The sequence below is a fragment of the Oncorhynchus nerka genome, linkage group LG11 (genome assembly GCF_034236695.1).
Source record: "Oncorhynchus nerka isolate Pitt River linkage group LG11, Oner_Uvic_2.0, whole genome shotgun sequence".
In the NCBI taxonomy this organism is placed as follows: Eukaryota; Metazoa; Chordata; class Actinopteri; order Salmoniformes; family Salmonidae; genus Oncorhynchus; species Oncorhynchus nerka.
In genome coordinates, this window is record NC_088406.1 from 58281707 (window position 1) to 58304577 (window position 22871).

General features: G+C 40.9%; 1 protein-coding gene across 2 annotated transcripts; it reads right to left on the reverse strand.

Moving 5' to 3' along the window:
* Nucleotides 1–236: 236 nt before the first annotated feature.
* map9 (microtubule-associated protein 9) lies at nt 237–20970 on the reverse strand. 2 transcript variants are annotated; one of them, XM_065024690.1, is made up of 14 exons: nt 20725–20970; nt 20349–20425; nt 13948–14032; nt 13207–13761; nt 12773–13002; nt 10838–10949; nt 9461–9528; nt 7100–7170; nt 5321–5483; nt 4465–4560; nt 4040–4201; nt 3122–3267; nt 2628–2763; nt 237–487 (listed from the first exon to the last, which is right to left on the reverse strand). In XM_065024690.1, exons 2-14 carry the CDS (start codon nt 20421–20423, stop codon nt 368–370), a joined length of 2019 nt encoding a protein of 672 aa, XP_064880762.1. In that variant the 5' UTR covers nt 20424–20425; nt 20725–20970; the 3' UTR covers nt 237–367. The 2 variants fall into 2 exon arrangements, with proteins under 2 accessions (XP_064880762.1, XP_029529276.1); XM_029673416.2 differs by having other exon boundaries at nt 4471–4560; nt 20725–20969.
* Nucleotides 20971–22871: the final 1901 nt, after the last annotated feature.

Below are 22871 nucleotides of genomic sequence, written 5' to 3' on the forward strand. Positions count from 1 at the left end.
TAAAGTTTGTTAACAAGAAATTTGTGGAGTGGTTGAAAAACAAGTTTTAAATTACTCCAACCTAAGTGTATGTAAACTTCAACTGTAATATATATACACACATATACACACACACAAGTGTGTACTGTACATACATAGTATGTATGGCTCTGTTGTGTTGAGTTTCTCCATGTATGAAGTCATGAGGAAATGCGTCATGCAAAATTACATTTCAATACAGAAAAAAGTACACAGTATTCCAAAAATCATTCAATTGAATTTTGTACAATTTCATAAATAACACAATTTCAGTCATGATAAAAACATACAACAATCTAAATAGGCAAACTCCATATTTAGTGACATAAATCCATAGGCTGTGTAGGGATTATTTTCCAAAGGGCACAGTTTTACTAGGTGGACTCCAAGGGGGCGGTGGATCGTCTTGTAGAATAGCTTGTATCTGTCTCTCCTTCCTCTGTCTTGTCTGTTGGCGTTCTTTCCTTCTCTGTAGGATAATTGCAGACAAAATAGTAGCTCAATTGGCAGAACATTTAATTGTCAACATGGCGGGTTGGGTTCAATTCGAATTGAAGTCAGTAAATTCAGAAAGTGCCTTGAATTTGTCAATGTAAAGTGTAAAAAAATAAAAACTGCTACTTCAAGCTGTCATCAAGGCAAAGGGTGGCTACTTTTAAGATATACAATATATTTTGAGTTGTTTAACACTTTTTTGGTTACTACATAATTCCATGTGTTATTTCATAGTTTTGATGTCTTCACTATTGATAAAAAAAACATCAATTTCAGAAAAAAGGCTGTAACGTAACAAAATGTGGAACACCCGCAATAACATCTGCTAAGTATGTGAATGTGACCAATAACATTTTATTTGTTATTTCTGTATAAGAAAAAAGTTGACGACAAAGTTGCCTCTTTTACAAGGGGATCCAATAGGATGTTGGTTTTCAATGTTGGTTTTCCCCAATTTGTGGGCGTGGTCGAGGGGAATTCCTTATTATTACGTGAATACCGACTGGGACTATAAAGCCGCTTAAATGTGGTCTGTGTGCATACACTACCATTCAAAAGTTTGGGGTCACTTAGAAATGTCCTTGTTTTTTAAAGAAAAGCTCATTTTTTGACCATTAAAATAACATCAAATTGATCAGAAATACAGTGTAGACATTGCTAACTTTGTAAATGACTATTGTAGCTGGAAACAGATTTTTTAATGCAATATCTACATAGGCGTACAGAGGCCCATCATCAACAACCATCACTCCTGTGTTCCAATGGTACGTTGTGTTAGCTAATCTAAGTGTATAATTTTAAAAGTCTAATTGATCATTAGAAAACCCTTTTGCAAGTATGTAAGAACAGCTGAAAACTTGTGTCCTGATTAAATAAGTAAAACTGACCTTCTTGAGACTAGTTGAGTATCTGGAGCATCAGCATTTGTGGGCTCAATTACAGGCTCAAAATGGCCAGAAACAAAGACCTTTCTTCTGAAACGTGTCAGTCTATTCTTGTTCTGAGAAATGAAGGCTATTCCATGCGAGAAATTGCCAAGAAACTTAAGATCTCGTATAGTGCTGTGTACTACTCCCTTCACAGAACAGCGCAAATTGGCTCTAACCAGAATAGAATGAGGAGTGGGAGGCCCCGGTGCACAACTGAGCAAGAGGACAAGTACATTAGAGTGTCTAGTTTGAGAAGCAGAAGCTTCACAAGTCCTCAAATGGAAGCTTCATTAAATAGTACCCGCAAAACATCAGTCTCAACGTCAACAGTGAAGAGGCGACTCCGGGATGCTGGCCTTCTAGGCAGAGTTGCAAAGAAAAAGCCATATCACAGACTGGCCAATAAAAAGAAAAAATTAAGATGGGCAAAAGAACACAGACACTGGACAGAGGAACTCTGCCTAGAAGGCCAGCATCCCGGAGTCACCTCTTCACTGTTGACGTTGTGTTTTGCGGGTACTCCTTAATGAAGCTGCCAGTTGAGGACTTGTGAGGCGTCTGTTTCTCAAACTAGATACTCTAATGTACTTGTCCTCTTGCTCAGTTGTGCACCGGGGCCTCCCACTCTTCTTTCTATTCTGGTTAGAGCCAGTTTGCTCTGTTCTGTGAAGGGAGTAGTACACAGTGTTGTACAACATCTTCCAGTTTCTTGGCAATTTTGCGCATGGAATAGCCTCAATTTCTCAGAACAAGAATAGACAGACGAGTTTCAGAAGAAAGGTCTTTGTTTCTGGCCATTTTGAGCCTGTAATCGAACCCAAATGCTGATGCTCCAGATACTCAACCAGTCTAAAGGCCAGTTTTATTGCTTCTTTAAATCAGGACAACCATTTCAGCTGTGCTAACATAATTGCAAAAGGGTTTTCTAATGATCAATTAGCCTTTTAAAATGATAAACTTGGATTAGCTAACACAACGTGCCATTGGAACACAGGAGTGATGGTTGCTGATAATGGGCCTATGTAGATATTCCATAATTTTTTATTATTATTATTTTTATCTGCCGTTTTCTGCTACAATAGTCATTTACAACATTAACAATGTCTACACTGTATTTCTGATCAATTTGTGTTATTTTAATGGACAGAAAAAAATGGTAGTGTACATACATGGTAGTGTACATACCAGCCATTTTTCATACATCTCCAAGGCCATCCTATCCTTCTCTTCTTTTTCGTATCTCTCCTCTTCCTCTTTGATCTTCTCTTTCCGACGCTCCGTTTTCACTTTTTCATGGACAACATCCTTCTTCCTTTCATTCCTATGTAATTTCCAGGGGAAGAGAAAAGGCAATTGTATAGTTTGATTCATTCATATTCTGTATCTATGCCAATACTGTAACGTCCTCTAGTGCAACTGACTAATACATTTCTATCTGTGATTTTAAAGAGCTTTCATCAAAGCTTGTTACTTTAGAAAAGATCAACATCAAACTGATGTTTGAAAAATAATATGCCACTTAGCAGGCAAATTTACCCAAGGTGACTTAGTCTACAGTAGTCAGCATACATTTTAATATGTTTGTGAGCCCTGCAGGAATTGAACCCACGACGTTGACATTGCTAGTGCCACACGTTAACCAAATTGGGCCACCAAGGACCACCATTTGATGCTCTCACCAATTAGAAATGGCAGATATGGAATCTCTCTTTCTCTCCTCTTCCTTCTCTTCTTTCTTCTGTTTTAGTTTATTTTCAACCTCCTTCTGTTTCGTGTATTTCTCTTTGAGAAGTTCATCATGTCCCTGCTTCCACTTTTCAAAAACCTGCAGGGACATACATTCATAAAGATATGAATAAATGCAGATAATGTTTGCTAAATGCAGATAATGCATTGAGATATATTCTGTGACGCTTAATAACTACTTAAAGGCCCAACGCAATCAAAAATGCGTTTTGACTGTTTTATATATACACATTTCCACACTACCAGGTTGGAATAATACGGTGGAATTGAGAAAATTATGATAATGCCCTTTTAGTGTAAGAGCGGTTTGAAAAGACTGCCTGAAATGTCAGCCTGTTTTGGTGGGATGGAGTTTTGGCCTGACATCACCAGTCAGTAAATTAGTTATTAGACCAATAAGAAAGAGTTCCAAACCTCTATGCCAATAACCCCTAGTTTTCAGCTTTCCCCTCCCCACTCAGACCCCTCACAGAATGTTGCTCTTTGCTAAGAAGCTTTTTGACCTGGGTACTTAAATGTCACTCAGAAATGATTTTATATAGAGATAAAAAATGGCTGCATTGGACCTTGGACCACAAACTGGTGCGTTAGCCACCTACTAGCATACCCCGTTCAAAACACACTTCCATATTTTGTATTGCCCATGGGACACATACACAATCCATGTCTCAAATATCTCATGGCTTAAAAATCATTCTTTAACCCGTCTCCTCCCCTTCATCTACACGGATTGAAGTGGATTTAACAAGTGACATACAAGAAGGGATCATAGCTTTCACAGGGATTTATCTGGTCAGTCTATGTTATGGAAAGAGCAGGTGTTCTTAATGTTTTGTACACACAGTATATACCTTTTTAGCAGATTCCTTTTTCTCTTCTTGTTCATAAATTTCTCTTTGCTTCTTTTTGATCACATCTTGCTTTTCTTTGACTTTTGCTTTGATGAATTCGGTTTTCTTTTCTTTCCAAGCCTCATAAGAGGCCTTGGCATCGTCCATTTTAGCTTGCTCATCCTGTGGACAGAGGTAATAATGTGTTATTTGATGATTAGATTAGCTGTTTTCTTCTTGTATCATTTACTATTAATACATGAGGTGCTCTTAAGACCTACAGGACCTAAAACGGCTGCATTTGTAGTTTAAGTTACGTATAATACATACCTTGGGCGGAAAGGTCATTCTTAAAATGAATTATCTTAAGTGTCCATTCAACTATCTGAATAATTTTTTAAAAATCTATAAATTAAACTTTTAAGATGCAGTGCCAACATTTTCACCTTTACCTTTCTCCTCTTCTCTTCCTTTAATGTTTGTTCCTCTTTCCTTGTTTGCATTGTCTCTTGCAACTTCTCCCTTTTTTTTTTCAGCCATTCCTGTTATTTTCAGAAAATGGTTATGGTGTGTATATATATATATATATATATATACACACACACAGTGACGAGTTAGGGTAGATACAGTGCATTCGGAAAGTATTCAAACACCTTTACTTTTTCAAAATGTTGTTATGTTACAGCCTTATTCTAAAATGGATTTAATAAAGAATGTTCCTCATCAATCTATAGACAATTACCCCATAAAGACAAAGCAAACTGTTTTATTTTTTTGCAAATGTATTGAAAATAAAACATGCCTTATTTACATAAGTATTCAGATCCTTTGCTATGAGACTCGAAATTGAACTCCGGTGCATCTAGTTTCCATTGATCATCCTTGAGTTGGATGTTTTTACAACTTGGAGTCACTGGTGGTAAATTTAATTGATTGAACATGATTTGGAAAGGCACACACCTGTCTATTTGCAAAAATGTATTAAAACATTTTTTTCTGCTTTGTTATTATGAGGTATTGTATGTAGAATGATGAGGGGGAAAAACGATTTAATCAATTTTAGAATAAAGTTGTAACGTAACAAAATGTGGAAAAGGTCAAGGGGTCTGAATACTTTCCAAATGCACTGTATCGTAAATTAATAATCATAACAGAGACACAAAAGATACCATTTCATCTTTCTCATATATTCTGCATAGGGCCCAAAGGTTTTCTGCTCAGGTCACACGGTCAGGGAAAACTCCTGCCCCTTATCACAATCATGCATATATACAAAGTCATCCAATCAAATCCTGCCCATACCTGGTATATGGCCGCCCTGAGAGAATCTGCAGATCCGGGCTCTGCTTCCTTCAGCTGCACTTTACGATCCAGAACTTTTAGCGACCCCAAGTATTTGGACTCTGCTGTGTACGAACACACACTCTGCGACTTTCGGGAGCTTTTTGTCAGAGAACTTGAGGGCCTAAGGAAATAAAAACAAAATAGGAATGACCAAGGTTTACCAGAAATGAAAATGATCCCCATGCATTTCTTGTTATTACATCCAATTTTGAATTATTAAAGTGGCTAGAGATTTGAGTCAGTATATTGACAGCAGCCACTAAATGTTAGTGATGGCTGTTTAACAGTCTGATGGCCTTGAGATAGAAGCTGTTTTTCAGTCTCTAGGTCCCAGCTTTCATGCACCTGTACTGACCTCGCCTTCTGGATGATAGCGAGGTGAACAGGCAGTGGCTCGGGTGGTTGTTGTCCTTGATGATCTTTTTGGCCTTCATGTGACATCGGGTGGTGTAGGTCGTCCTGGAGGGCAGGTAGTTTGCCCCCGGTGATGCGTTGTGCAGACCTCACTACCCTCTGGAGAGCCTTGCGGTTGTGGGCGGAGCAGTTGCCCTACCAGGCGGTGATACAGCCTGACAGGATGCTCTCAATTGTGCATCTGTAAAAGTTTGTGAGTGTTTTGGTGACATGCTAAATTTATTCAGCCTCTTGAGGTTGAAGAGGCACTGTTGCGCCTTCTTCACCTAGCTGTCTGTGTGGTTGGACCATTTCAGTTTGTCCGTAATGTGTACGCCGAGGAACTTAAACGTTCCACCTTCTCCACTACTGTCCCGTCGATGTGGATAGGGGGGTGCTCCCTCTGCTGTTTCCTGAAGTCCAGGATCATCTCCTTTGTTTTGTTGACGTTGCATGTGAGGTTATTTTCCTGAAACCACACTCCGAGGGCCCTCACCTCCTCCCTGTAGGCTGTCTCGTTGTTGTTGATAATCAAGCCTACCACTGTAGTGTCGTCTGCAAACTTGATGATTGAGTTGGAGGCGTGCATGGCCACGCAGTCATGGGTGAACAGGGAGTACAGGAGAGGGTGGAGAATGCACATTTGTGGGGCCCCAGTGTTGAGGATCAGCGGGGTGGAGATGTTGTTTCCTACCCTCACCACCTGGGGGTGGCCTGTCAGAATGTCCAGGACCCAGTTGCACAGGGCGGGGTCAAGACCTAGGGTCTCGAGCTTAATGACGAGTTTGGAGGGTGTTATGGTGTTAAATGCTGAGCTGTAGTCGATGAACAGCATTCTTACATAGGTATTCCTCTTGTCGAGATGGGTTAGGGCAGTGAGCAGTGTGATTGCGTCGTCTGTGGACCTATTGGGGCGGTAAGCAAATTGGAGTGGGTCTAAGGTGTCAGGTAGGGTGGAGGTGACCCTGCCACATACCTCTCGTATCTGAGCCGTTGAATTGAGACTCTACTTTGTCTCTATACTGACGCTTAGCTTGTTTGATTGCCTTACGGAGGGAATAGCTACACTGTTTGTATTCATTCGATCATGTTTCCGGTCGCCTTGCCCTGATTAAAAGCAGTAGTTATGTTTCAAACAAAGTCATAGTATTTGAAAATAGAATGGAATATCATGTTGCAGTACTGTGTAGTAGTTATTAACCTACCAATAATGGAAGATTTTTTTGCATTAAGCATACTACTATAGTTTGCGAAGTATAATATAGTTTGAGGCCATGGGTAAATAGAAAAGGAAGGATTTCCCTGCAAGACTTAGATAAATGTAGAGAGAAATATGGTGTTTACCTGGTGTCGATAGAGTTCTCAGTCACATGGCTGAGTCTGCTTATATGATCTGGGTGATCCTCTGAATCGTCCTGAGAAGAAGCATGAATCACCTACATGAAAACTCCTGGACCTTATCACAATCATCACAATCACTCTCAATAAGTTTTCTAATCACTCAATTTTCTGTAAATCCCACTCGCTAAAACAGTGTGGTGAGGAGTTTTAGGAAAGAGAAAGTTATAGCTCAGTTTAGTTTTAGGTTAAAATGTCCCTCAATGCAGTCTATGATTTTTACTGGATGGAGCCTTAACGAAACCTGCAACTGTGGTTGGATGTAATTTTATACTGGTGAGTATTGTTAATTTTCCAAAATTATTACAAAGTGGGGTGAAGCTAATACTTTAGGTATATGATAGGCAATACAAAAATATCAGATTTAGTCAAATCAGATGGCATCATCAATAACAAAGCAAATTAAAACAGTAGTAGATTATAGAGGTCGACCGATTAATCGGAATGGCCGATTAATTAGGGCCGATTTCAAGTTTTCATAACAATCGGTAATCTGTATTTTTGGACACCGATTTGCCGATTATTTTAAAAAAAAAACGTTATTTAACTAGGCTAGTCAGTTAAGAACACATTCTTATTTTCAATGACGGCCTAGGAACGGTGAGTTAACTTCCTTGTTCAGGGGCAGAACGACAGATTTTTACCTTGTCAGCTCGGATATTCGTTTTTGCAACCTTCCGGTTACTAGTCCAACGCTCTAACCACCTGCCTTACATTTTGCACTCCACGAGGAGCCTGTGTGGCAGGCTGACTACCTGTTACGCGAGGGCAGCAAGAAGCCAAGGTAAGTTGCTAGCTAGCATTAAACTTATCTTATAAAAAACAATCAATCTTAACATAATCACTAGTTAACTACACATGATTGATGATATTACTAGTATATCTAGCATGTCCTGCGTTGCATATAATCGATGCGGTGCCTGTTAATTTCTCATTGAATCACAGCCTACTTCGACAAACGGGTGATGATTTAACAAGCGCATTTGCGAAAAAAGCACTGTCGTTGCACCAATGTACCTAACCATAAACATCAATGCCTTCATTTAAAATCAATACACAAGTATATATTTTTAAACCTGCATATTTAGTTACTATTGCCTGCTAACATGAATTTCTTATAACTAGGGGAATTGTCACTTCTCTTGCGTTCCGTGCAAGCAGTCAGGGTATATGCAGCAGTTTGGGCTGCCTGGTTCATTGCGAACTGTGTGAAGTCCATTTATTCCTAACAAAGGCCGTAACTAATTTGCCAGAATTGTATATAATTATGACATAACATTGAAGGTTGTACAATGTAACAGCAATATTTAGACTTAGGGATGCCATCCGTTAGATAAAATACGGAACGGTTCCGTATTTCACTGAAAGAATAAACGTTTTATTTTCGAAATGTTAGTTTCCGGATTTGACCATATTAATGACCTAAGGCTCGTATTTGTGGGTTATTATGTTATAATTATATTTGATAGAGCAGTCTGACTGAGCAGCAGCAGGCTCGTAAGCATTCATTCAAACAGCACTTGTGCGTATGCCAGCAGCTCTTCGCAATGCTGCAAGCATTGCGCTGTTCATGACTTCAAGCCTATCAACTCCCGAGATTAGGCTGGTGTAACCGATGTGAAGTTAGCGGGGTGCGGGCTAATAGCATTTCAAACTCGCTCAGACTTGGAGTAGTTGTTCCCCTTGCTCTGCAAGGGCCGCAGCTTTTGTGGAGCGATGGGTAACGATGCTTCAAGGGTGGCTGTTGTCGATGTGTTCCTGGTTCGAGCCCAGGTAGGGGCGAGGAAAGGGACGGAAGCTATACTGTTACACCGGCAATACTAAAGTGCCTATAAGAACATCCAATAGTCCAAAGTATATGAAATACAAATGGTATAGAGAAATAGTCCTATAATTCCTATAATAACCTCAACCTAAAACTTCTTACCTGGGAATATTGAAGTCTCATGAAAGCTGGTGGTTCCTTTTAACATATGTTCTCATGTTCTGACCAAGGAACTTAAACGTTAGCTTTTTTACATGGCACATATTGCACTTTTACTTTCTTCTCCAACACTTTGTTTTTGCATTATTTAAACCAAATTGAACATGTTTCATTATTTATTTGAGGCTAAAATGATTTGATTGATGTATTAAGTTAAAATAAAAGAAGTCATTCAGTATTGTTGTAATTGTCATGATTACAAATAAATAAATACATGTAAAAAATGTTAGCGATTAATCGGCATCTGCTTTTTTTTTGGTCAACCAACAATCGGTATCGGCGTTGAAAAATCATAATCGGTCGACCTCTCGTAGATTACTTACTTGATATTCTTCAAATGATGTGGAGTATTTTCCATCCTTTGCCTTGCTGTCTTCTGAAGTATGTCCATCTGTAAAAAGAAATTGAGTTTTTAGAATGTGTTGGATGTTGTCCATGTTGTCCTTCTTGAAACAACTTAGACAATTAAACCCACTATAGCAATGTTTACGCAGTGTCTTTGCTTATAACCTTGTTCCTGGGCACACACATTACCTATCAAGTCCAAATTCATATTTTCAAACCATTTTTGAATACTGCAGCTCACAAATGCATAGCGTGCATCAGGTAAACACGAGTCATATACAGTAGAAAACCTGACAGATTGACCAGGTGAATCCAGGTCAAAGCTATGATCCCTTATTGATATCAATTGTTAAATCCACTTCAAATCATTGTAGATGAAGGGGAGGAGGCTGGTTAAAGAAGGATTTTTAAGCCTTGAGACAATTGAGACATGGATTGTGTACAGTGGGGCAAAAAAGTATTTAGTCAGCCACCAATTGTGCAAGTTGACACAACTGTGGGAAATATTGGGAGTCAACATGGGCCAGCATCCCTGTGGAAAGCTTTCAACACCTTGTAGTGTCCATGCCCTGACAAATGTAGGCTGTTCTGAGGCCAAAAGGGGTTGCCATTCAATATTAGGAAAGTGTTTATGTTTTGTACACTCAATGTAAATAGAGTTAGGCCAATGTGGCTGAACGTGTCGAGTGCCACTTTTTCCTCCATAGCCCTTGCTAAGTGATAATCAACGCTTCTGCGTTGTGCTGTTCATTTCTAATAGTTTTCAAAACCTATGAAGATGTCCAGTAAAAGCAGATATGCTTTCACTGTTGACACTACAACACATGAATGCTAATCAATAATATATCTTTTTTTAAAGTCTTAAATTCGCTGCTCTGTTCTTCTTGTTTACAGCGGGTCATTTCATAACAGAACTGTCAGAGGCGCTCTTGTATTGCATCATCAACATTACAAGAATAAAGTTCTCAAGGTTATATGGGCGCTAGCATGGTGGCCATTCTAAAACCTGGCCTAACTCTCTCTCTATATGGCTCTGAGGTAAACACTAAGAGGAAGTTTCCAACCAGACCCAGAATAAATCTATGCCTGGACTAAAAAGCATGCTTATGAAAGAATCTCCCTTGAGTGTGCTTTTTAGTACAATAGACTAGGTTTGGGCCTGGGAAACCAACCTAAACTTGCTTTTCTGTCTAGGACTAGGTTTAATCTGTGTCTAGGAAACCGCTCCAAATGTTTATTTCTGCTTAAATTACAGATAGCTAACAATACTTGCAGCTGGATGTAGGCATATCAGTTGTTTTACTTTGCACACAAGTGCTGTTTAGCGAGCAGAAAATGTCACCCATGCTTCTTACCTCTACTCCAGGTGCCATCAGTAGATTTGTACAGCGAGTTTGACTGCTGACCTACGGTTGAAGAGGACGATTTGCGGAGTTTAGATGAGATGGAGTGGTCTCCTACGGGGCCCTGTGGTGAAATACAAAAATACAATATGACTTTATTGTCCAATGTGAGTCCGAAATGTGCATTTTTGTCATATGGTCATCATCCAAAGGTTGTGATAAGGACCAGCTAATTGATGGTGCCGTTGTTTTTGACTACCATTACAACATTGTCTGCATTATCTAACTGACCTATTTGCCGCAGTTTATTATGACTTCTCCTCAAATATGTTACGATAGTGACAGATGTGATAAGTATAAATCGGAGTTGAAAAAGAACGGCCATTCCTCCCTCCCTTAAGAACTTCTAACAATCTGAAAGGACTGAGACAGGTATAAGCAACATGGCAAAAATCCCATTCTGTCCATCTGCGGCAAAGGTAGAGCTACTTTCAAAATCCATATTGCTTATAACCATCCCAAGGCAGTAGCAGCTGGGTCATAGAAATTGACCACTAGTATAGATAGTAGGGATAATAAAGATGTAGACTCTTAGATCATCTATAGGTAAATGCCAAAATAAAGGAAACAAACAGTGTCTTAATTAGGTCGTTGAACCACCATAAGCCGCCAGAACAGCTTCAATGCACCTTGGCATAGTGTCTGGAACTATTCTTCCACGAGAAATTCCATCACTTTGTATTGTGTTGATGGTGGTGCATAAGTGTTCGATTGGGTTGATCTCTGGTGACTGAGACGGCCATGGCATATCGTGAAACAGTCTGTCACTGTAGCTCCTGCCAAACGTGCCCAAACAATCACCCCTCTTTCAAAGTCACTGAGATCTCTCCTTCCCACCATGGTAGCAGAAATAATGGCCAACTGGGCCTGCCCAGCATTTTTATACATTCATTTGATTTATTTGACCTTTATTTAAATAGGCAAGTCAGTTAAGAACATATTCTTATTTTCAACAACGGCCTAGGAACAGTGGGTTAACTGCCTCGTTCAGGGGCAGAACGACAGATTTTTTACCTTGTCAGCTAGGGGATTCGATCTTGAAACCTTTCGGTTACTAGTCCAACGCTCTAACAACTAGGCTACCTGCCGCCCCATACATGACCCCAAGCATGATGGGATGTCAATTCGACACCTGTGTGGAAGCACCTGCTTTCAATACACTTTGTATCCCTCATTTACTCAAGTGTTTCTTTTATTTTGACAGTTAGTGGGGCAAAAAAGTATTTAGTCAGCCACCAATTGTGCAAGTTCTCCCTCTTAAAAAGATGAGGCCTGTAATTTTCATCATAGGTACACTTCAACTATGACAGACAAAATTAGAAAAAATATCCAGAAAATCACATTGTAGGATTTTTTATGAATTTATTTGCAAATTATGGTGGAAAATAAGTATTTGGTCACCTACAAACAAGCAAGATTTCTGGCTCTCACAGACCTGTAACTTCTTCTTTAAGAGGCTCCTCTGTCCTCCACTCGTTACTGTATTAATGGCACCCTCGATCTGGGGCTCCACGCAAGATCTCACCCCGTGGGGTCAAAATGATCACAAGAACGGTGAGCAAAAATCCCAGAACAACAAGAGGGGACCTAGTGAATAACCTGCAGAGAGCTGGGACCAAAGTAACAAAGCCTACTATCAGTGGCTGACTAAATACTTTTTTGCACCACTGTACCTGTATATCTCTTTACAATTCTATGGTGTCTTAGCCTGGCCCCCAGATCTGCTGTCTTGCCAACTCCTACTGTATTGTCATAGTCAAGCCAAGCAACAATGTCCATCTGACAAAAACAATAGGAGTTGGCAAGATGGCACAAACAAACCTGGCATCAAGTTACCCGTTTCTGGTCCAGGTCAAAGTATCAATAAGACAACATCACGTTACTCACTTGTCGACTATGACTCCTGGCGGATGTTTTGCTAGAAGATGAAGAAGTGGGGGTGCTGGCCATCTCACCCTGGTCAATAGAGGAAAGAGAGATGGACACAGAGGAGGTGGGGGGTCTGCTAGGAGGAGTTTCCTTGTCCACGGCGGCAGGCTCCGCCTCGGTTTGACTGCTCACCCTCAGGGTCCTCTGCCTGGGTTTGGGTCTGGGTGGCTCATTCTCGACAACGCTGTCTGAATGGGAAAGGGATTAGACAATAATACCTAATAATTCCTAAGACTATAGCTACAAACAGATATGATAGCTGACAAAAATAAGATAACAATGAACCAATGTCGCCCACAAATTGTGTCATGACCATATCAAATACATCATACATAACATTGTGCATATTGATGACAGGAACAAGCTATGAATTGAAGGAGATTTGAAGAAACCTGTCAAGGATGCACATCTGATGAGTGGCAGTGGAGTAGCTAGCTTTCCTTTTCCTCCAGTCCCCGATTCTTTGCTCTCCACACTATTTTCAGACGGCAAGGGCAATGGGGTTTCCAACAGACCACCATTAGATGGCAGGGGCAAGGGAGAATCCCAATGGCTGTTGTTCTCTGAAGTTGATTGTAACGGGGATTCTGTTTGACTTGGTTGCGAGGGTAGGGAAAGAGGAGATTTCAATTGACTGTTCTGTGATGCCGAGGTTTCTGTGTAGCCTTGATGAGGGTTTTTAAAGTGCAGTGAGGAGTCCGAATCCTTCTGGTCGCTGCTACCTCCAATAAAGCCGTCTGTTTGTTCATTTTTATGTGGGTCAGGTGTCGCCAAATCTTGTAAGGGGGAAGTGGCCTTTCGCGTCTTCAAGAACGACACTCTCGTCGGCCTTTTGCTTTCCTCCTCATCGTCCGACAGGTTAAAGTCGTTGATCTTGGCTTTGTTCTTTCCAGCCTTGAAGGTATCGATTCTCTTTTTTCTTGAATTGAGAAGTTCTTTCAACACATCTAGGAAAATAATACAAACACATCTGTCAGTAATTTGGTGGTCAACTTATAACAGTGTTGCCTAATGTAAAATGTAGCTTGCCAATATGAACTGATATTGTGTAATAGGGGAGATTTAAGATCACTGAAGTTCAGATTTCAAGTGATCGATGTATGTGCCACTCATTAGTATGACTAATGTCTTACCATCTTCATCAAAGTCATCCGAATAGGAGTATTGGTCAGTCTTTTTTTTACTTGCTCTAGCAGAAACAGCTGCCTCCAGCTCATCCTAAGGGGGGGGTGCAACTCAATATTAGGAAGGTGTCCTTAATGTTTTGTACACTCAGTGTATTTCAAAGCACTCTCAGTAGACCATTTAAAAACCCTTTTGTTCATAGGCTACTTCTGTCTAATGGCCAGGATAAAAAAGACGCATCTATGCGATACTGCTAAATCAGCCTTGATTAAGAGGGTAGGCTATGCTTGGTTTGGGGAGAAACCAAATGGGGGGGGGGCAATTGTTTTGTTATGTTTCTAAATACGAGATTCACCGGCACAAAAGGCACATCTCTCCTTCCATGGACACTGTGCGCCATGGATGTATAGGCTGCGCTTCTGCTCTCAAAATCCATGCCATTATCAACTGCGCTACGTTAAGACCTGCTTTTTGTGGGTCTTAACTTCTCATTAGCGCTGCTTGAAATTGTCCCTTTTGCGCTTCTTTGTAAGGACACCTCAAATATTACCACCCCTCCTACCTCAGCGCAAGCGTGTTGATGTTAGACAGGTAAATTACCATACTTGGCGTTGGGGCTGGAAAATTACGAAATTGTAAAACCAACGTGCATTTGACACTTGCGTCTACTTAGCGCCAGCTGAAAATTGAGGCTTAGATATACAGCACACTACCTCTTTTGTGTATATATATGATTTCGTCACCAACCATTTGAACTCCAACCTTTTTGGGCTGGCCAACTAGAGAGTTGGGCCTATAATAGAGTTGTGTTTACTAAGCTAGGCCTATACCTAGACCTATACCTTCAAGCCACAGATGAAAGGTAGGCTCTCTTTGTTCTAGCCTATGACTTAACCTCTTGAAAAAAATACTAGTTTACCATAGAATAATATAGTACTTACTACAGAATTCTGTAGTAAAGTGTAGTATACTGTAGAATACTAAAGTAAATACTACAGTATTATCGACTCAAAAATCACTGTAGTTAAACTACAGTAATGTCCGCAAAAACACTACACTTGTATTATAAATACTATGGTATCCAATTTGTATAAAGGCCTACCCTGCCCATTCCCCTCCCGCATATCCCAATTTGTGCCACCCATAAGTGAGAAACCTACATACATGCCAAGTGTAGACCATATATTGTGTTCCCTACAGGTTATAAAAGAGCAGAAGCTCTTAACTATCTGTTTAGATCCCAGTCCTACCTACCTACAGGTTACGGAAAATTTGCTCTTTTGGTATTTCTCCAGTAGGTTCTTATTTATTTTTTTAACAATACACATACAAACAACATCATACATCACCCCTGCCCAGACCCACGAGCACACACTCCCCATCTCCAGAGCGCGCATTACTTTCCGCCACATGGCCTGAAACTGCACCATTTTGTTTCTCTCCATAGCCCAAGTACTTTCAATATTTAAATAATAATTAATTTGATTTTTCCATTGTGTTAATGATGGCAGATTGATTTCCATGTTTTGAGTATACGTTTTTTTTCAAGATGAGTTATGAGAAGAGAATCGTCCAACCCATCGGGTATCTCACTACACCCCCATATGGCATGTCTTGAAATATGCAGACAAACGGATGAAAAGTACATTTACATAGTGATATTTCTGACAGCCAACTTTCTAGCTCCGCCCACAAAACTTCCAGAATTTATACCATTCCCAGAAAGCATGGATTATTAATTTACACTTAAGACGTGACTGCCATTGTGCTGTAGAATTTATGAATTTCAAATTCAATTTTATTTGTCATATGCGCCGAATAAAACAGTTGCAGACCTTACAGTGAAATGCTTACTAACAAGCTCTTAACCGACAATGCAGTTAAGAAAAATATTTTCAAAAGTACAAAAAAAAAAGTACTAAATAATTAAAGAGCAGCAGTAAAATAACAATAGCGAGGCTATATACAGGGGGTATCGATACAAAGTCAATATACAGGGGCATCGGTTAGTCGAGGTAATTGGGGTATATGTACATGTTAGCGACTAAGCATAGATAATAACAGAGAATAGCAGCAGCGTAAAAAAAGAGGGGGCGGAGGGGCAATGCAAATAGTCTGGGTATCCATTTGATTAGCTGTTCAGGAGTCTTAAGTCTTGGGGGTAGAAGCTCCAGTACCGATTGCCGTGCGGTAGCAGAGAAAACAGTCTATGACTAGGGTGGCTGGAGTCTGACAATTTTTAGGGCCTTCCTCTGACAACGCCTGGTATAGAGGTCCTGCATGGCAGGAAGCTTGGCCCTAGTGATGTACTGGGCTGTACGGCCTACCCTCTGTAGTGCCTTGCGATCGAGGGCCGAGCAGTTGCCATACCAGGCAGTGATGCAACCCGTCAGAATGCTCTTAATGGTGCTGCTGTAGATTATTTTCAATCTCCTGGGGGGGAATAGGTTTTGTTGTGCCCTCTTCACAACTGTCTTGGTGTGCTTGGACCATGTTAGTTTGTCAGTGATGTGGACACCAAGGAACTTGAAGCTCTCAACCTGCTCCACTACAGCCCATCGATGAGAATGTGTGCGTGCTCGGTCCTCCTTTTCCTGTAGTCCACAACATTCTCCTTTGTCTTGAGGGAGAGGTTGATGTGCAGGCACCACACGGCCAGGTCTCTGACCTCCCTATAGGCTGTCTCGTCATTGTCGGTGATCAGGCCTACGACTATTGTGTCATCAACAAACTTATTGATGGTGTTGGAGTCGTGCCTGACTGTGCAGTCATGAGTGAACAGGGAGTACAGGAGGGGACTGAGCACGCACCCCTGAGGGGCTCCCATGTTGAGGATCAGTGTGGCGGATGTGTTGTTACCTACCCTTACCACCTGTGGGTGACCTGACAGGAAGTCCAGGATCCAGTGGCAGAGGGAGGTGTACAGTCCCAGGGTCCTTAGCTTAGTGATGAGTTTTGAGGGCACTATGGTGTTGAACGCTGAACTGTAGTCAATGAATAGCATTCTCACATAGGTGTTCCTTTTGTCCAGGTGGGAAAGGGCAGTGTTGAGTGCAATAGAGATTGCATCTGTGGATCTGTTGGAGCGGTATGCAAATTGGGGTGGGTCTGGGGTTTCTGGGATAATAGTGTTGACGTGAGCCATGACCAGCCTTTCTAAGCACTTCATGGCTACAGACGTGAGTGCTACGGGTCGGTAGTCATATAGGCAGTACCTTAGTATTCTTGAGCACAGGGACTATGCTACTCTGTTGAAACAGGTTGGTATTACAATGTAAATCAGGGACAGGTTGAAAATATCAGTGAAGAAACTTGTCAGTTGGTCAGTGCATGCTCGGAGTACACATCTTGGTAATCGGTCTGTTGACCTGTTTTAAGGTCTTACTCACATCGACTACAGAGAGCGTGATCACACAGTCATCCAGAACAGCTGGTGCTCTCATGCATGTTTCAGTGTTACTTACCTCGAAGCAAGCATAGAAGCAATTTAGCTCGTCTGGTAGGTTTGTGTTACTGGGCAGCTCGTGGCTGTGCTTCCCTTTGTAGTCTGTAATAGTTTGCAAGCCCTGCCACATCCAACAAGCGAAGGAGCCGGTGTAGTATGGTTCAATCTTAGTCCTGTATTGACGCTTTGCCTGTTTGATGGTTTGTCGGAAGGCATAGCGGGATTTCTTATCAGCTTCCAGTTTGGAGTCCCACTCCTTGAAAGCGGCAGCTCTACCCTTTAGCTCAGTGCGGATGTTGCCTGTAATCCATGGCTTCAGGTTGGGGTATCCACATAGTCACTGTGGGGACTACGTCACTGATGCACTTATTGATAAAGCAAGTGATTATTATGGTGTACTCCTCAATGCCATCGGAAGAATCCCGGAACATATTCCAGTCTGTGCAGCTCATTGAGTGCGGTCTTAGTACCAGCATCGGTCTATGGTGGTATGTAGACAGATACGAAAAATACAGATGAAAATTCTAGTTAGATAGTGTGGTCTACAGCTTATCATGAGATACTCTACCTCAGGCGAGCAAAACCTCGAGACTTCCTTAGAGTATGTGCACCAGCTGTTGTTGACAAATATGCATAGGCTGCCCATTGTCTTATACCAGAGGCCGCTGTTCTATACTGCCGAAAAAGCTTAAAACCCGCCAGCTGAATGTTAATCATGTTGTCATTCAGCCATGACTCGGTGAAACATAAGATATTACAGTTATTAATGTCCCGTTGTTAGGATATACATGCTCGTAGTTCGTCTATTTTATTATCGATTAATTGTACGTTGGTTAATAGGACCGATGGTAAAGGTAGATTACCCTCTTGGCGACAGATCTTTACGAAGCACCCGGACCGTCGTCCACGATATCTCCATCTTTTCCTCCTGCGAATGACGGGGATGAGGGCCTTGTCGTGTGTCTCGAGTAAATCCATCTCATCCAACCCATTAAAGAAAAATTATTTGTCCAGTTCAAGGTGAGTAAACGTTGTTCTGATGTCCAGAAGCTCTTTTCGTCATAAGAGACGGTAGCAGCAACATTATATATATGCGAAAAAACAAACAAAATAACACAGGTTCACTAATGTGAGTGGGCCATTGCTAGAGGAGAGAGAGCGTGACATTTCAGCAGTAGGTATGAAATAATGACAGACAACAGACGAATTAGATAGCCAATTCAAAACATAACTTGTAGCAATTTCTTGCTAGTTAACTACAGCTTAAGTATTGGTGTCATTGTCGCCTTTCCACCAGCACTGTAGATAGCCTAAATAATATAAACAACAATTTATAGTTACAACAAGAGTTATAGTTCATGTAAGTATATCAGTCAATTGAAATGGATTCATTAGGCCCTAATCTATGGATTTCACATGACTGGGCAGGGGCACAGCCATGGGAGGGTCTAGGCCCACCCACTAGAGAGCCAAGACCAGCCAATCAGAATGACTTATTCCCCACAAAAAGGCTTTATTTAAGAAAGAAATACTTATCATCGGATGGGATCAGGCACGACAACCTTCCAGTGTCAATAATGCTTACTTGCTCATTAGACATGACATATAAGAGTCATTAAAATTTTGTTAAAAGTCATGGGAAATTGGTATAAATCCTTAACAGTGAATAATCAGAAGTCTCTATTGCATAATGTCATTTGTGAATTTTGGTGAACATTTTCTAATGGATCAACATGGAAAAAGACAGCTCCTAGACTTCTTTCATCCCAAGTCAAGCACCGTCTCTTTTGTATAATAAATTTGCTTATTAAGTGTACATTTTCGACAACTGTAATTTCGTTATGTTCCAACTTTTTTGTGCCAACATCAGTTCTTGGTTACAATAGTTTATATTTTTTTAAACTTCAGTTGTATATCTTCCCTATCATATAAAAATCATTTAGGGGCGGCAGGGTAGCCGAGTGGTTAGTGTTGGACTAGTAACCGAAAGGTTGCAAGTTCAAGTTCCCGAGCTGACAAGGTACAAATCTGTCGTTCTGCCCCTAAAACAGGCAGTTAACCCACTGTTCCTAGGCCGTCATTGAAAATAAGAACTTGTTATTAACTGACTTGCCTAGTTAAATAAAGGTAAATACATTTTCTGACTCAAATAAGATTCCCTTAAGATAGTTCTCATGTCCAAAAGACTATATTTGAAACTATCGACATTGGTCAGTCCATAATTACTTTTTAATTGCGTCATGGAAATACATGTATTTCCTGTTAACAACTCATTTAGGGTTTCTATGCCGGTAAATTCTGAAAAGCTATCCAAGGATTGTTCCTTAAGGTTGTGTTTTTAGGAACTGATATGGTTTGTTTTTATAATGATGGCCTACCCCGGCCAAACCCTTAACGACGCTGGGCCAATTGTCTGCCGCCTTATGAGACTCCCAATCACGGCCGTTTTTGATACAGCCTGGAATCGAACCAGGGTCTGTAGTGACACATCTAGCACTGAGATGCAGTGCCTTAGACTGCTGCACCACTCGGGAGCCCGTATTCTGGTAGAATACGTTTCATTTTCTGCCATATTGTTAGTGTTCTTATCTATTAAGTTGATCATATTTAACAACTTAACTCCAGTAGGTTTCCTCAAGGAGAATCACTTCTATGTCAAAGATAATAAAACAAAAACACTACATCAGCAAAATACTACAATCTGCAAAAACATGACATTTACTATACTAGTTATTTTACTACAGTATTTATAATATAGTTAACTGTAAATACTACAGTATATACTACAGTATACAGTAAATACAGCAAAAAATACTACAGTGAATACTATAGTATTTATATCATGGTATACTATAGTATTTTTTTATGTTGGTATAGGCCGTTAGGCATAGAACGAGTACGTTAGTAATGCGTGCTGAGCAGAGACAGTAAAAAACAGGTGTTGAATAAGCAGTTTATAGCTACCTGAAAATGTGTTCTCCTCGACGCCTTCGGGCTCTTGGTGTAAGCCAGTGTTGTACTGAAGTCTTTATCTGCCATTCCTGGAAATCAAAAAGTTATTTTGAGATGCCAGCCATGTGAATAGCTTAGTTAGCTAGCCAAGCTAGTTTAATTTGCAAGCTACTGTAGCTATTTGTCTTAGACAAAACGCATTGCCATACAAATCAATGTGACCTTGGTTATCTCTGGTTTTGAATAAGCTAACGTCAGCTAGCTCACCCAGCCCACTTTATCTTTCTAGGGAAAACGTGATTTAGCTAAAGCTGCAAGAAATATCCTGCTATATCATGAAAAACAACTAGCTAGCTGTATGCTAACGTTAGCTATTTAATCTTTATACCTCAGTTGATTTGATCTTGTTTGTCAAGAAGGTAGTTTGTTGCTAAAACAACATATTTCACTGAATGAGGGGATTCTCTTAAACTGGCCTTGGCGCCCGGGTTTTCGTAGTTTGCAGCGGGTAAAAAACGATAGCATTCGTTTTGGAACCAGACTGCCCCCACCCCCCGTGTCACGCGACGAACCATAGGCCGGTTCAACGCTGGCCAGGGTTTAACAGAACTCTGCAATTGTTGGGTCGTCACTAGTTACCACAAACACAAAGTCATACACCGTAACTAAGGAACTGTTTCTGGATCACTTCCGTGTCACGTTTTTCCTCAAGGTTGGAATTTCATAATAAAGGTTCCCTATACATAAGTGTAAAACACATTCATGCAACAATATTTTATATAAGAAAAACTTTTTTTAAAGGCAATTTAAAAGAAAACACGTACACTTAATGAAGTACTTTGATCTATTTTACTTCCCCAGAGTCCCCCATGTCTCTGCGTCCAGTAAAGTTTAATTTTTAAAAATCCCGAAGTATCCTAAGCACAATACATGGACTGTACATAGAAAAATGGGATCCTAGCCCTAAATGATGAATCAGAAATCAGTATAAAATGCATGATATTGAATAAATAAATAAAAATTCTAGAAGTATTGACAACAATAGCGAAGCCCCCTTATACCTAGTATTGCAAGTTTAATGTACAGTAGATTGTTATCGTTGTGATAGTCTCTTTTATGAGGTTTCTGTGTTTCACATTATAGCCATTACCATATATATGATTGAATATTATCTGCTGTTGGCTTGTGTGGATGTATGTATGTGTTATGCAACATAGCTGCCTTGAAACATTGTTAAAAGCTTCAGGGTCATGGGCCTTTCTCATGATGGAAAAATACAGAAGCACAGGAACTGTCCAATGAGTTGGGGGGGGGGGGGGGGGCACATTCAGAGCGTGGGGTTGCAGAACAAGCGGTCTTTTGTTAGATAACAGGAGCCAGGTGCGAGATAACGGTATGGAGCATGAGCGCATGGATGTTCTTCACAGCAACAGTTACATCTATCAACAGAAGCGCCAAGAGGCGGGGACCCGCCTGAGCGCCTGCAATAGGCTGAGCAAGTTTAAACCACGCCCAGTCTCTACTTTGACAGTTCGTGTGCTAGCGCCTATGTGCGTATACGTGTGTCTGCACCTTTGTGTGTTTCCCTTCACAGTCCCCGCTTGTATCAATTACCTGATGCGGAATAGAGTTCCATGTAGTCATGGCTCTATGTAGGACTGTGCACCTCGCCTGTTCTGGACATGGGGATTGTGAAGAGACCTCTGGTGGCATGTGTTGTGGAATATGCATGGGTGTACAAGCTGTGTGCTAGCAGATTAAATAGACAGCTCAGTACAAATAGTCTGTCAACTCTTCTTACAAAAACAAGTAGTGATGAAGTCAAGCTCTCTTTCCACTTTGAGCCATAAGAGATTGACATACAAATCATATATATTTCGGGACACTGTAAAGTCCGTGGAGAATAAGAGCACCTCCCCCAGCCGCCCACTGGCTAGGCTAGGAAACACTGTCACCACCGATAAATCTATGATAATAAGCATTTTTCTACGGCTGGCCATGCTTTCCACCTGGCTACCCCTACCCCTACCCCGGGCAACAGCTCTGCACTCTCTGCAGCAACTTGCCCAAGCCACCCTCCCCCGCTTCTCCTTCACCCAAATCCAGACAGCTGATGTTCTGAAAGAGCTTGCAAAATCTGGATCCCTACAAATCAGCTGGGCTAGACAATCTGGACCCTCTCTTTCTAAAATCATCCACCTAAATTGTTGCAACCCCCATTACTAGCCTGTTCAACCTCTCTTTCTTATCGTCTGAGATCCCCAAAGATTGGAAAGCTGCCGCGGATATCCCCCTCTTCAAAGGGGGAGACACTCCAGACCTAAACTGTTATAGACCTATATCCATCCTGCCCTGCCTTTCTAAAATCTTCGAAAGCCAAGTTAACAAACAGATCACCGACCATTTCGAATCCCACCGTACCTTCTCCACTATGCAATCTGGTTTCCGAGCTGGTCATGTGTGCACCTCAGTCACACTCAAGGTCCTAAACGATATCATCAACTGCCATCGATAAAAGACAGTACTGTGCAGCCA

What these genes read in the sequence shown, in the direction of transcription:
- map9 (XM_065024690.1), bottom strand. Translation starts at nt 20,423, where the DNA reads ATGGCAGATAAAGACTTCAGTACAACACTGGCTTACACCAAGAGCCCG. An exon ending in CGAGGAGAACACATTTTCAG is followed by an intron (nt 14,033 to 20,348) that starts GTAGCTATAAAC and finishes CCCCCCCCTTAG; the next exon opens with GATGAGCTGGAGGCAGCTGT. An exon ending in CATCATTTGAAGAATATCAA is followed by an intron (nt 7,171 to 9,460) that starts GTAAGTAATCTA and finishes GCTTCTTCTCAG; the next exon opens with GACGATTCAGAGGATCACCC.